The sequence below is a fragment of the Mauremys reevesii genome, linkage group 13 (genome assembly GCF_016161935.1).
Source record: "Mauremys reevesii isolate NIE-2019 linkage group 13, ASM1616193v1, whole genome shotgun sequence".
Classification (NCBI taxonomy): domain Eukaryota; kingdom Metazoa; phylum Chordata; order Testudines; family Geoemydidae; genus Mauremys; species Mauremys reevesii.
Window position 1 is genome coordinate 31597845 of NC_052635.1, and position 15409 is coordinate 31613253.

General features: G+C 41.9%; 1 protein-coding gene across 7 annotated transcripts in view; it reads left to right on the top strand.

Moving 5' to 3' along the window:
- Positions 1–15409, top strand: part of EYA2 (EYA transcriptional coactivator and phosphatase 2) — a 148598-nt gene that overhangs the window by 42901 nt on the left and 90288 nt on the right. For 4 of the 7 annotated variants that reach the window (XM_039498148.1, XM_039498150.1, XM_039498147.1 and 1 more), the window contains one exon: positions 11317–11435. In XM_039498148.1, coding sequence (XP_039354082.1) covers positions 11327–11435 — 109 coding nt within the window. In that variant the 5' untranslated portion in view covers positions 11317–11326. Of the gene's footprint in view, positions 1–11316; positions 11436–13982; positions 14028–15409 lie in introns of all 7 variants that reach the window. The other 3 variants (XM_039498143.1, XM_039498146.1, XM_039498145.1) reach the window with 1 other exon arrangement.

The following is a 15409-nucleotide window of genomic DNA, read 5'->3' on the forward strand; positions in this document are numbered from 1 at the left end:
TACTGGTATTGGCAGAAGTCATTATGCTGGCCTGTCAGTGTCCTGGGTACATGATGTCCTGCACTCCGTGGGTGGTAGGAGTTCAGAATGGGGCAGAAGCTGTACACCTCATCCTGGATGTGTGGGAGGAGCACTCTGTATTACTCTCAGGTACCCCCCCAACTGATTTAAAAACAAGATCAACTGGCCTCAGAGGAAGCTGTCCTAGCCTTCCTCTGTTGTGGAGGAAAGAAACAGCAGAAAGATACAGGGAGAGAAAGGGAACCATAAACGCTGCAGCGGCAGAAGAGGTTCTTCCATCCCTGTAGTAAGTCCAGAGGCAGTCGCTAGGTCAATGGAATAATTCTTCTGTTGACCAAATTGTGTCTACTGTGGGGCTTAGGTAAGGCTAATTACATTGCACAGGGCTTAACATTTTCATTGCGAGATGTATGTACAGGTAATATTCAAGGAACAAAGTATTTATATTGAAAGTGTGCTCTGTGGACTAAGAGTAGAAATCAATCACCAAGAGGTAATGTGCCTCCAGGGTGGCCCATCCAAGCAAGAGGGAGCTGTCACTCCTCCCTCATCTGCCGGCGGGATAATGCAAGGCTCAACTGAGCAGCCTTGCTCCCTCCCAAAACTATCAGTGGAAAACCATCAGAGGCACCACCAAACAATCAAAACTTCTGAGAGGACCGTTACACCAGACAGAGCTTTGCACTGGCTGTGAATAGAAACAAAAAATTGATTTCAGTATAGCGGAGTATAGGGAAATACACTCTGGATCCATTCACTGAGGAGGGGGAAATGTCCATGAACCCTGGTTATTAGGAAATGAGCCAGCTCTGCAACTAACTGAACTTTCAGGGCAGAATCTACTTTATTAGATAGGAAAGATATAGACCAAGGTTTGCGACTGATGTTTTGTTTTGTATTGTAATGGCTTGTTTCCATCACACTCTCTTATTTCTAATTAAATCTGTATTCTTCCTTTAATAAATCTTGTTTTATTATAAGTGCTCATAAGTTCAAAGTGGTTTAAAGGAGTGGTGATTTAAGGTAAAACTGGTAAACTAGGGTACACTGCCCCTTTGTGTGCAGGGGATCTGGAATTTCTTTGAGTGTCCAGTGTCAAGGGCTGGAAATCACAGGAGAATGATTCAAGGGGGGATCGGGGATTGGAGTGCACCTATTGTTAACCTGCAAAGTGAAGTTAGGGCTGGCATAGCTCATAGAAGAATGCTTGAGTGGCTGAAAGACTAGTAGTGCCAGGGATCTGACATTCAGATACTATAAAAAAGACTCCCTTTCCCTGGGGGTGGGTTAACAAGGCGACTCACAGTCCTGGGTACCCCATGAGCCATTTGCACCCCACAACAGAGTTACTCAAGGCCCTGGCTTTGTGCTGTGGAAGAGAGAGAACATAAGAATGGCCTTACTGGATCAGACCAGTCATCCATCTAGCCAAGTATCCTGTCTTCTGGCAGTGGTCAATGCCAGATGCTTCAAAGGGAATGAACAGAACAGGGCAATTATCAAGTGATCCATCCCCTGTGGTACAGTCCCAGCTTCTGGCAGTCAAAGGTTTAGGGACACCCAGAGCATGGAGTTGCATCCCTGACTATCTTGACTAATAGCCATTGATGGAACTATCCTCCATGAATTTATCTAATTCTTTTTTGAACACATTTATACTTTTGGCCTTCACAACATCTTCTGGCAATGAGTTCCACAGGTTGACTGTGCGTTGTGTGGAGAAGTACTTCCTTTTGTTTATTGTAAACCTGGTGGCTCCTAGTTCTTGTGTTATATGAAGGAGTAAATAACACTTCCTTATTCACTTTTTCCACACCACACATCATGATTTTATAGACCTCTATCATATCCCTCCTTAGTCATCTCTTTTCCAAGATGAATAGTCCCAGACTTTTTAATCTCTCCACGTATGGAAGCAGTTCCATTCCTCTAATCATTTTGGTTGCCCTTCTCTGTACCTTTTACACTTCTAATATATCTTTTTTGAGATGGGAAGAACAGAATTGCACACAGTATTCAAGGTATGGGCATGCCATGGATTTAAATAGTAGCATTATGATATTTTCTGTTTTATCTATCCCTTTCCTAATAGTTCCTAACATTCTATTAGCTTTTTTGACTGTTGCTGCACGTTGAGCAGATATTTTCAGGGAACTATCCACAGTGACTCCAATTTCTCTTTCTTGAGTGGTAACAGCTAATATGGATCCCATCATTTTGTATGTTTAGTTAGGATTATTTTTTCCAATGTGCATTACTTTGCATACATAAACATTGAGTTTCATCTGACATTTTAGTTGCCCAGTCACCCAGTTTAGTGAGATCCCTTTGTAACTCTTAGTTTAATCCAAAACTGACTGCTATCTTGAGTAATTTTGTATCGCCTGCAAATTTTGCCACCTTGCTGTTAACCCCCTTTTCCGGATCATTTGTGAATATGTTGAACAGCACTGGTCCCAGTTCAGATCCTTGAGGGACCCTACTATTCATCTCTTTCCATTGTGAAAACTGACCATTTATTCCTACCTTTGTTTCTGATCCACGAGAGGACTTTCCCTTTTGTCCCACGACTGCTTAGTTTGCTTAAGCACCTTTGGTGAGGGACCTTGTCAAAGGCTTTCTGGAAGTCCAAGTACACAATATTGTTTGGATCATCCTTGTCCACATGCTTGTTGACACCCTCAGAGAATTCTAATAGATTGGTGAGGCATGATTCCCTTTACAAAAGTTGTGCTGACTCCTTCCAAACATATCTTGTTTTTCTCTGTGTCTGATAATTCTGTTCTTTACTATAGTTTCAGCCAATTTTTCTGGTACTGAAGTTAGGCTTACCGGCCTGTAATTGCCAGGATCACCTCTGGAGCCTTTTTAAAAAATCAGTGTCACGTTAGCTACCCTCCAGTCCTCTGGTGCAGAGGCTGATTTAAGCAACAGGTTCATACCACAATTAGTAGTTCTGTAATTTCATATCTGTGTTCCTACAGAACAATCAGAAGCTTCTCTGAGCACCTCTGCTTTTAGTACTTGGAATGGTCCAGGGAATTATCAGATGAAAAATCTGTCACTGCATTAAGTTTGATCATGTCAGTAGAAGATAGCTCAGGAATAAAAACAGCCCAAGTTGCAGTGCCCTCAGGGTCACCTTGAAATGATATCTCGTCGTCACGGCTTATTGTCAGTCTTGCAGAAGAAGCATTTATGCCAGCTCAGGTTTAACTTTATGCTTGTTCAGGTCTTTAGTGCATAGATTTATCTGCTGTATTGAGGGATGGACTTTGTGAGTTAATAGGTCTTTTTTCCGTCACTGGATCCTCTGATTCATGTATATGAGAGAGAAAGAGAGAGAGAGAGAGAGAGAGATACTTTCACCTGGCTGAGTGCCTGATGCGGAAGGAGCAGAGAGTCTGTTACAGAAAGAGCAAATATTAGAGTGATGCATAGTTGAACATAGCAACAAGGGAAAGGGGACCGCTCACCTCCACTTGACGTGTGTGGAAGCGAGAAGCCAATATCTGCAGTACTGGGAATTCCCTCTGCTGATAACTTGGGAGGTGGGCTTGAGATCGTGGAGATTCTCCCTTTTGTGATGTGTCCAGGCAGAGGGGAATTGGGATTCCTCCTGTTGCTGATGTCTTAGGGGGCATTGTGATTTTCCCTGCCAGTGACTTTTGTTTGGCGTGGGAGGATGTGGAGAAGAGGATCTGAAATTTGGCAACTGCATAGAAGCTACAAGCTGTTTGATAATTTTACAAGCTCTTAGGAAGGCACATCCTGCCAGAAAAGCTGTCTGAGCTGAAGCGTCATCCAAGGAAACAAAGCATTTAAAAGCAGCATGTGAACAATGTATGGTGATGCCTGTAGTGGTCAGTGAGTGAGGCTCACGCCTGGATTCCTGGGAGCCTTTTATTAATGGGAGCTTAAATGAAAACATAAAAACTAGGTCTGAGCCCCCTTTTTACTGCTTTTCTATTCAGAAAAAAAGGCCTGATAAAGGGTTGCTACTTCTCTTGCATTTAAAGCTATTTTTTTTCTTGTTTTCATTCTTACCTTGGAAATTATCAGCAATAGCCACACTTTCCTCTCCTGGTTTTGCTGGAGGAGTTCATGGGAAGGGCCTCAGAGGATGTGTACAGTGAACTCTCCCACCTAAATGAAGGTGGGGGATGTTGAATCGCTACCAAAGATCAGAGGGGTAGCCGTGTTAGTCAAGTATCAAAGATGTTGCTTTCTCCCAAGTGTTAATTGGGCATTGGAGTTAAATATACATTAACAAACACAGGCAACAAACATTTTAAAGTCTGTCTGCCTAAAAAAATTCTTCCTCTTTCAACTTTTCAGGTTTTAATGTTTTGTGGTGTTGTAATTTCACTAGGTCTCCAGCTACCATCAAGTCCCCCAGTATAGATGAGGTCAAATGTTCGTAAGTGCTAAGTCCCATTTTCACAAGTGATTTAGGAACCTGTTTCATTGAAATCAATGGGCTGTAGGTGCTGAAATACCTTTGAAGATATGGGCCTCAATGCTTAAGTCACTTTTAAAAATAAAACTTTGGCTCCTAAATCCTTTAGGAACTTTTGAAAAATTTACCAAAGACTTTTTTTTAAGAAAGGAAAAGAAAGTAGAACCTCTGGCCTTTTCTTTCTTTTAAGGACAAAATCTTTTCAGGCCTTCTTGTGTATCATAAAGAAGCAGAGATCCATTTTTCTTCTTTTTTTGCATCTCACCTTTCAGATGTTTTTAACACATCCAGCATCATTACAGCATTTGGCCTGGCTGGAGGTCCATATTGGTCTGTATAGCATACAGCACACCATGCTTGTTTCAATATATATAATAAATACTAACAAGTTTTCCTAGTTGTCCTGTGATGATACATGCTGAGCCTTGTAAAAAACCTGTGTGGGTCTATTTTGGAGGGGACTGCCTCTACTTCAGCTGCTGTAAACTTCTGGTCTGGAAATCACAGGGACTCTTTCCAGGGCATTTTAAGCAAGAATATGTCTCCCTCTGAAATCAGCAAGACAAAAGATCAAGCTCTCTAGGTTGTTACAATGAAAACTCCTGTGAGTCTGTAGTCCTAAGCTAGTAACATCTACTGAGTCACCCTTTTCCCAGTTTGGGAGGAGAAGGAAGGTGAAACTCATCAGCGAGGTTAGTAAAACCAGACAAAATCAGGGCAGAAAGACAAAAATGTTCCTTCTGTTTCTGTTCCTCCACTCCCAAGCCAAGCCAAAGCAAAGGATTAGACACGTGCCGATCCTGCCCAGGGCTCTCTGCTGGCACATGCACGTAGTTAGGCAAATCTGGTGGTTTCAGCTTGTATTTGGCCTCTAGCCAGAGAAAATTAAGATTTCTTTAGGGGATCCCCACATACGGTTGTTGCTATCTCTTGGCAGGCCTTTCCCCACTATTCGCATAGCTTATTCTGCAACCTTTGACTCTCCTAAAAACCCTCTCCCGCTCCAGTGCCCTCCTCCCTCTCTCTGCAGGATCTTGCTGACTTTTTCAAAGAGCTAATGATCCACCTTTCTTCCTTCCTTCCCTTCTATCTTGTCCCCATCTCATCTGCTCATCCACTGACAGCACCTTCCATACCCCGCTTCGCCCACAACCGTCTCAGCATTTTCTTCCATGCTGCCCTCTCTCCATGGAATGTCCTTCCTCAGCCAGTCCAGAAGCCTCTTCTTATTCAGGTCTTCTAAAGACCCTCTGCTACAGAAGCACGTATAGTAAAGCCGACCAGTTGAAAGCCCTTCTTTACCCCTTCATGCTGTGCACTATTCATCATTGGGCAACTAGGCCACTGCTCTTAGCCTATTGTCCTGGTCACTGCTAACATCCCAGTGAAAACTTGGCCCCCTACTGCCCTCCCACTTGCTTGTGGTGGATCCAAAATCCTCTTTGCCTTGTAAAAAATAAAATCTTGGTAACTCTGCAGACATGCTTTTAAACTTGTATTGTTTTGAGCTGCTGGCCCAGAATCGCTACTGTAATCTTGCTCCTGAAAGAGCTGCGTTTCAGAGGCAAGTGAAATATGCAGACACACACAGCCAGATCCTGTCCCCTTTTCCAGCTCCTTTGCACAAACAGGCAGCCAAGTATTCTCCTGGGAGGGATAGGAATGCCTAGCTAGCTCTCCCTTATCCCCAACCTCACTTAGTGGTGCTGCAGGTGTTTAAAATCAGTGGAACTTTTAAAGCATCTTGAGGGCTGCTCTAAATTATGCCAAGGTCAAACAAATCCTAGGGATCCAAGGAGCAGAAAAGAGCCACAACCCTCCTCCATACACCTCCCTTTCGGCAGTGCTGAGCAGAGCTGTGTTGCAATTGGATCTGACCTGCAATATCTAGGCTGGTTTTTGGTTTCACCTTTTCAGAATGCTATCTATCTGATCGTCAGTACCATAGTAGTAGAGTGCTTGTCTGGTTCGGTCTGCACGCTGTGGCCCCAATTCAGCAAAGCACTTAAGCACGGGTTTAAGTGCTTTGCTGAATAGAGATAGGATTACTCACTTATTTAAGCGTAGGCACGTTTTTGAATGCCTTGAATTGAGGTCTGGATTTGCAGTCTTCAAACATCATTGTAAAAGAAAATGTGATTTGTAAGTTACCCTGGCACCTCAGCCAAGAATCTGAAACCTTAAAATGTTTAATTTGGCTTCTCTAACTTCAAAATGACCGAAAAGTTTTTTTTTCTAAACATTAGTAAAAGAAAAGTTTCTGCTTCTTGGCCGAGATACTGTGGGCCGACTTTCAGAGCAAAATATTGCTTTTTGAGAAGGGGATTCTAATGGAAAAGCTGAGCACCAAATTCACACATGGTTCTTTTTTTTAAAAGATTATAAAAACCAAAAGCTCTTCCAGATGTCTCTCAGCCCAACATGCTACCATTGCTGGTTTTAATCAAAGCACAGATTCAGCAACCATTACTGCTGATTCTCCTGTATGTTACTCAACCCAGAAACTGTTGTCTGCAGTATTAAATAAATAAATAAAACCCGTCATTTCACAGATTGCACTCTCAGATGTCATTTTGCTGAGCCCAAGTTCATCCAGGCTCCCTTGTTTTACTGAAGATTTTATTTAGATTGTTGGCATAAAATTTTCAAAATGTTGTTTTTTAGATGTTTTAGCAAGATACACTTGCACACACTGGTAACTGTGTGTGAGAGAGGTAATAGTACTCGAAAGCATAAACTTGCGCACACACACACAAATTTTACACGCATTAACTTTTTGCACATGCCATAATATACAATTTTAAGAAAAATTAGTTGAAACATTTGAAAAAAAAAGTGATAAAGAGCAAATACTGGGAAGTGGGATACGACTTTGGTATTACAAAAGCGAGCAGAGGAAAAACAATAGAAAAATCATCAATCAGGCAATGGCTAATGAAATCCCTGAACAATGATGTAATTAGAGTGCATTAATCATTATAAAAGATCCCCCCCCTTAAACATCTGCTCCCATTCACTTGGCAACAATCTGGGCAGTGTCAGGAATAATGGATTTTGGAGTTCATTGAACGGTGCGTGTTATTTGAGAAATTGTATAGAGCATCCCAGTCTTGGCTGGGATCTGGAACTAAATAGTTTTTTCTCCCCTTCCTAATTCTGGTGTAGAGATTTTAAAATATAAATGAGACAGTTGGACGTCACTTCACAATGGAATAGAAAGCCTAGTGTTAAGCCTGACAAACATACAGTAACCTAAAGGCTTTGCCTGCAGATTTGTCTAATGGATGCACTTCTAATATTTTAAACTGATCCGGTACATTTCAGGACTCTGCCTCCTGGTCACTGGCATTCTTAAAATACACAGGGACAGATCCTGTATTGTACTGGGCACAGCAGAGTGGACTGGTCTGCAAGGGAGTCAGTTACAGCTCCCTAATTCCTAGGGGCTGCTCTAATTTGCACAAGATGACAACAGTTCCCAATGGTTTGCCAGCTTTCTGGAGATAGTCAGAGCCTATCAGACTCTGGCTAGTCCTCCTTCCCACCTTGGCATGCCCTCTGGACTAGGGATTGCCAGGAGAGGAGGATGGGAGCTAGCTACACCAGCTCTCCAACTGCCAAGGTTTCCCCCACTAGGGATCACAGGAAATCTCCCCTCCCTTCTAGTTGCTGGAGTGGCACAGAAGAAGCTTGCACTATTGTTATGAAAAGCAGTAAAAGGGATATTTCATCTCATAAGCAGTGAGGGAACCCATGTCTGCCTTTGCTCTTGAGCTTGTGCAAGTGAATGTAACACAATCCAACAGATCACCACGCTGCTAACCAAAGGAAAATGTAAAATCTTGTATGTGTCATGCAAAAATGTAATTGGCTCTCCTGTTATACATTATGGGATTATTATTGTTAATAATGGCGGAACCAGGGTGTATTTCACTGTTTCTTCAAAGTGTACTGTTTGACTTTGTAGGGATAGTTCGCTGGATTGTGTAGATTAGAGAGTCAGAACTCGTGACTTTCATTTCCAGCTCTGCCATTGACTCACTGTGTGACCTAGGACAAGTCACGTAGGGAGAGATTTTTAAAGCCAGAGGCCAGTTTTGCACCCACATATAACTCAGATAGCTAGATAAATCTAAATGCAATTGACTGCACAGACAATTATTTGTGGGTGTAATTAAAAGCCCACACACACATACATCTTTTGATTTTTGTCTTGCTGTGCTTCCTCATGTGTAAAACAAGAATAGCATTTAACTTTGCTTGCCAAGCCGTTCTGAGGCTATGTAAAATGCTTTGAAGTCCTCAAGGGAAAGGGGCAATCCGAATGCAAAATATTAATACTCTGCATGGGAGGTTTTCTTTTTAATGAAAGTATCTGTAAGACACTGCAGTTATGGAGCAGGGGACATACAGATTTGGCCGGTTTCTGCTGATTTCAGTTCACCCAGTTTGTGCACAGTTAGGTGGCTTTGCTGAAGCACAAGATTTGATTCTGCACGTGTGATACTGTACTAGAAGGTAATGGTGTGTGTGGACAGTCCAGGGAGGCAGATGAGGGGAAGGCAAAGGTGTCAGGTTGGAGGAAGAAAAGGGAGAAGGGGCTGTGAAGATGGAGTTGATGCTGCTGAACATTTTTGGTATCCAAATCCCATGCAAATATTCAAGCTATCTGGTATCCATTGTTGGCACTGTACACATCCCTAATGGATAGATGTATGAATTGATGGGGAGCAGTTGCTGCGTAGTTAGAGTGAGGAGTTTGAAGTCCGAACTCCTGAATCCTGTTTCAGTCTCAGCTGTTTGATCTTGGGCAACACACTTCGCCTCTTTGTGCCTAGCTTACCCCGGTGTATAACAATACTAACCTACCTCCCAGGGGCTTGCGCTGTTTGTAAAGTGATTGGAAGTGCTCAGATGAAAAGTACGTAGTTTATTGTTCTTGATCTCTCCATGCTGGTCACTTTACATGCTGATATTTTCCCTTAAGCAAAAAAGAAAAGAAAAAATAATAGATCAAATGGAAGTGCCTAGTCTAGAAATACAATGTCCAGGCTTCAGATTTGTATGTTGCTAAGTTTTAACTTCATGACATTCTAAGTATACTGTACTATGCATTTTAATACCAGCTCCACAGTTGCTGCCACACCATCTGCTGCCTTTATACTACTGAATAGACAGATCCTTATCGTGGAGTAGGGAGTTGTCTGCAGCTGAGTTAGCTGAACAATGTGTTCAGTGGTAAATAGGAAGGTGAGCTGGTTCAGGCCCTGACTTGGGACCCTCCATATGCTTTTGATCCATTCAAGGCAGTGGGAGCCTTTTGAAGTACCTCTTCTCCCCTCCCCCCACTCCCTAATTTCCCTGCCCCCCACCAGCTGTCATCTTCCAGGTTCTGCTCCCAGTCCCTGCTCTGGAACACTCCTCTAAAAGCAGAATCATGCTTTCTCTTAATGCTATAGCCTCTGGGGGACTGGAGTGAGGACAAGCCTGACAAATGGTGCAAGCTGCTTGTATGGCTGCGAAGTGCAAAGGAAAACAAATATTGCAGAGTCTTTGAATTATTAGGTCTGAATAGTTTGTTTGGGGCCTGAATCAAATGCTACAGAATAAACTGATGTATTTGACAATGCAAAACAGATTTCTATGGTATCATGTTTTTGTAAACAGTTCAACTTTACCCATTGAGCTCTGGAATTTCTAAGGCCACTGGGTTTCCCTCATAGGCCACTGGGTTTCTTCAGAGTTCAAAACTGAGGGGCGGTTTCCATGTCTGCACAGGAAACAAGTGGCTTATTCCTACTGCCGACCTTTGTAGGAGATTGATGTCTATGAAACTTATTTTATGTAAAACTGCCTGCACTTTTCTAATGTGACACATGGGTCCCTAGTTTTGTCTACCCCTGATCACAGTGGCCAAAATTTTCAAACTTAGGTGCCCAAAGTTAAGCACCTAGACCCATAAATAAGTAGCCTGAAATTCCAAAGGTGGTGAGCAACTGTAGTTCAAAGGGAGGTCTTGGGAGCACTTCTGAAAATGTAGGTGCATGAAGTTAGGCACTTAAGTTTGAAGTGTGTGTGTGTGTTGAGTTTTGAGCAATGTTCCTGGTGGTGGCCCTTATTTTATCTGAACTAGTTTATCTGATCTGTTGTTATATTACCATTGTGTGAATGTTTTATATACACATATATCTGGTTTCATCTGAAAACTTGAACCCCACATGACAGCAATTGCTCCTGTGGATTTAACCAAAATCAGGTGACTTTCAAGAGAGAGCCTGTGTTTGTGGAACTTTGCCACCTGATGGTCAGAACAGCCCAGAGGTTTAGAGTGGCTTTTAGAGAAACATCCAAAAGTTATCAGAGTTAACCTGGACCTTCGAACCTCTCCCATCACAAGTAATAACTTTGTTCTTGTTGTATCTTAAGGCTGGATAGTATTGTTAACTGCCCTCCGCTTCAATATTTAGTCCTTAATTCTTATTCCCAGAGCCTTATCAGATACCACTGCACACATAAGGAGGTGTGGCTAATACTTAAATATATTGCTTGTTCTGACTGCATTGAAGAGATTCAGAAATTTAATTTTGTGATGGCAAAATCCAGGAAGAGAGGGAAACATTAATCAAATGGGTGTAATCTCCAAGGAAACACATACTTCATTTTAATTCAGCGTTTCCCTTTGATGAAAACTTTAGTGAATGTTGTTATGTAGAATTTATATGAAGCCTGGGTTTAGGTAATCAGCTTTAATATTTATACTCTTAGGGAAAAATGGAATCATTAGTAAGCATGCATAATTAATGAATAAATTATATTTTTCCTTTGTTTTCCTTCAGGTATAAGGAAATGCTAGATCTAGTGATATCACCCAGCCTGACAGTAAATAGAGAGTGCCCCGATAGACTGAAGCTTAACCTTTCCAACATTTATGCCACGGCTCCAGATGACATAGAAGGTAGGCTGCCTCTTCTGCTTATGGTTTATTAACTGTTAGCATCAAGGGTATACAGAACAACAAATGGAACTGACCAGGTATGAGGCCTGTGCTTGTAAGAATTAGTCCTTTGATGCAAGAAGCAGTTAAAATTTCTATTTGATGTTTTTGTAACAAGTCCGGTTGTGTCTGAATCTGATCTGAATGCAGTTAGAAATGGAATGATAGAGATACACGCCCATCAGAATAATGTGTGTATAAAAGTGTATTTTAATCAACGCTGGCTGTGCTATTTTTGGCCCCCACCAGTCCATCAACCCCTAAGGGCAGCATTAATTTGAACTCCGAGTTCTAGTCGTATTGTTGCTGTTTGGAAGAGAGAAGGGGTGAGAGCACAGAGGCTGCCATTCCTAATCACCCAGAATGCAAATATGAAACATTTTACCAAAGCAGTTGCCGTGCCACGGTTCATGTCGAGCTGAGATCATTGCTGTCATTTCTGAACAGTTAGTCCCCAGATCTGTGGTCTGGAGTTTCATATTTGGCAGGTACCAAGGACAAATTCTTTCAGTGGTTGAGGCTATGATGGAAACTTATCTGCTCTCCACCTCCCCCCCCCCCCCCCCCCCGCCATCTACCCCATTATACTGTTCAAGTGAAGGAAACAGAAGAATGTTAAATCTGTTTTAAAAATTATTGGCAAATGATGCAGCCAAACTAGTTCTCGCCAGTACAATTCCAGCTATTGTTTGCTGTGGTCAGGATCCCTCAGCCTTCCTGTGGGAGCAGAGTTAGCAAAAGGCACTGACTATTATGTTTAACTATCATGTTTAACCCTTTATTTGCAGGGTGTTAGAAGCCACTGTATGTTGGCTGCGTATGTTAGAAGCCACATGTTGTATCTGTGTTTGTTGAGCCTTTAGGAATTAAATTGGATTGACGCATGTATAGCATGACCACCAATTCAAAAGGTTTGCTGGAAGGATCAGAATCTATACGAAATACCTTTAAAATGTATATATTTATAGAAATGTTAGAGCTAAAACTTACAGGTTTCAGAGTGGTAGCCGTGTTAGTCTGTATCAGCCAAAAGAACGAGGAGTACTTGTGGCACCTTAGAGACTAACGAATTTATTTGCGCATAAGCTTTCGTGGGCTAAAGCCCACTTCATCAGATGCATGCAGTGGAAAATACAGTAGGAAGATATATATATATATATACACACAGAGAACATGAGAAAATGGGTGTTGCCATACGAACTATAACAAGACTAATCAATTAAGGTGAGCTATTATAAGCAGGAGAAAAAAAACTTGTGTAGTGATAATCAGGATGGCCCATTTCAAACAGTTGACAAGAAGGTGTGAGTAACAGTAGGGGAGAAATTAGCTTGGCGAAATAGTTTTTACTTTGTGTAATGACCAATCCACTCCCAGTCTTTATTCAAGCCTAATTTAATGGTGTCCAGTTTCCAAATTAATTCCAGTTCTGCAGTTTCTCATTGGAGTCTGTTTTTGAAGTTTTTTTGTTGAAGAATTGCGACTTTTAGGTCTGACCTGATCTGCACTGCAGTGGGCTTTAGCCCACGAACGCTTATGCCCAGATAAATTTGTTAATCTCTAAGGTGCCACAAGTACTCCTCATTCTTTTTGCTAAAACTTACAGACTCCTTGGGGCAAAGACATTTTCTTCTCATATGTCTGTAAAGTGTTACAAACTTTTATTGTGCTACGTAAGAGTCATTACAGAAAAAGCTGTGCACTTGAACGGCTGTTAATGGATTTATACCAGAAATATTGTAGCTATTTTTTTTTCATATTATGAGAAGCTCCCCCAAACAACATTATATGTTATATTCTTTCACTTAAAAATGTTACTTATTAATTTGGGGAAAATGAAAATATTTGTGCAAATATTAGGGTGCAGATTTCCAGAGTTCCATCTGCAAAAATGTATACAAATTTATGTGCCTTAGTTTCACATGGAATTGTCACAGCTGCAAGTTCAGTTGCAATGTTTGTGCATGCAGATGTCCAGTTAGATGTCTATGTGGTCATTTTCATGTGCAATTACTGTCACTGTATGTGACATCATATTAACTGTATATGCAAATTCGCCCAGAGTATTTGGATCAAAATGTTATATTTTAACTTACCTTACGTTTTCCTTTAGGACATAAAGTATAAGTAATAAAACATCCTATTAAAAACGGACAGTATTCTAAAGCAATGGTCCAAAACAGTGTAGTAACACATGTTATACATCGACATGCATACCCACAAAAGAAGTGCCTATTTCTCATTCTGAAAGAATGTATTGAATACATATTCAACCCTGAGCCTGCTTTTAATGTTAAAAAATATGCAGAAATAAAATGAACCTGCTGCTGTTGGACTGTTAGTTCTCACACCATTTTCCAACACACAAGGCATTAAAAAATGAAAAATAAAAAGGAAGTATTTTACAAAAATATAGTGTTATTAGGGGAAAGAGGGTCTGGGCAATAGAAAAAGTAAGAATTCATTTTCAGAATCTAAAATCTAATTGTACTAAAAACTTTCTTGCAGGTAAGTCTAAGCAAATTGCTCATAGTGAAATCATTGTTGAATCAGGTAAGTCCTACTTTTTTAAAGAGAATCTTTCTCCTATATCTCCTTATCACTAATACATCTTTTTATTGTCTACATATTTTACAAACATGAAATAATCCTTACAGTCACACCCCACTGTGGTAGGTAAGTAGCATCCTCATATTACAGATGGAGAAACTGAGGCAGAGAGGTTAGGGCTGGGATGTTCAAAAAAGCCTCAGGGATTTAGGTGCTCAACTCCAAGGGGGATGTCCGATTCCTTTAGGTTGCTGTGAGAATCCCACCTTAACCTAAACAATTTGTCCAAGGCCATTAGAGGAGTTATTACTGTTACTTTGTTTCCCTCGGTACCCCCATGCAGTTTGTGCTGTACGAACAGATAATGTGCTAGACCCTGCCCGGAAAACATCACATTCTAAAATATGAGAGGTACAGGCAGACTAATGAAGGGTAGGACAAAAAGGGAACAAAGTATAAAGTAGTCAAGGTGGTGATTAGATGCATCATTAAATACAATGTCAGGTAGCCCAATGGTTTTCCTTTTTAAAAGGCATAGGACCTGATTCAACAGTTACCTTGCCATTATCAGCTGACAAGTTTCTCCTAGACCAGTGATTCTCAAACTTTTGTACTGGTGACCCCTTTCACACAGCAAGGCTCTGAGTGTGACCCCCCCTTATAAATTAAGAACACTTTTTTATATATTCAACCCTATTATAAATGCTGGAGGTGAAGTGGTATTTGGGGTGGAGGCTGACAGCTCGCGACCCCCATGTAATAACCTCATGACCCCCTGAGAGGTCATGACCCCCAGTTTGAGAACCCCTGTCCTAGACATCATGGTAGAATGGTCCTTTAGGGTGGATTTGGATGTGGAGAGGGTAGTGATCTGTGGGTTGCCACAGAAAGAGCTTTCTATTTGTAACCGATAGCCTGGAAGAAGATATGCAGGTGGCTGTGGGGGCAGTGAAGTAACAGTGGGGTGAAATCCTGGCCCCATTGAAGTGAATGGGAGTTTTGCCATTGACTTAAATAGAGTCAGGATTTCACTCACTGTGTCAAGGGGGCCATAACTGGCAGAGGGAAGAGGGTTAGGGGAGGTGTGGCGGATGGTAGGGAGGAGTAGAATCAGGAAGGGCTCTGAAGGGAAGGACAAGAAGCTGAATTAGATGCAGAAGAGGTTGGGGAGAAAGTGGCACACAGTTAGGGCCCGCTCCAGCATTTTTGCCACCCCAAGTGGCGGGAAGAAAAAAAAAAGCCACGATTGCCGCCACTTCGTTCTTCAGCGGCAATTCGGCGGCAGGTCCTTCCCTCCGAGAGGGACTGAGGGACATGCCGCCCCTTTCCGTTGGCCGCCCCAGGCACCTGCTTGCTGCGCTGGTGCCTGGAGCCGGCCCTGCACA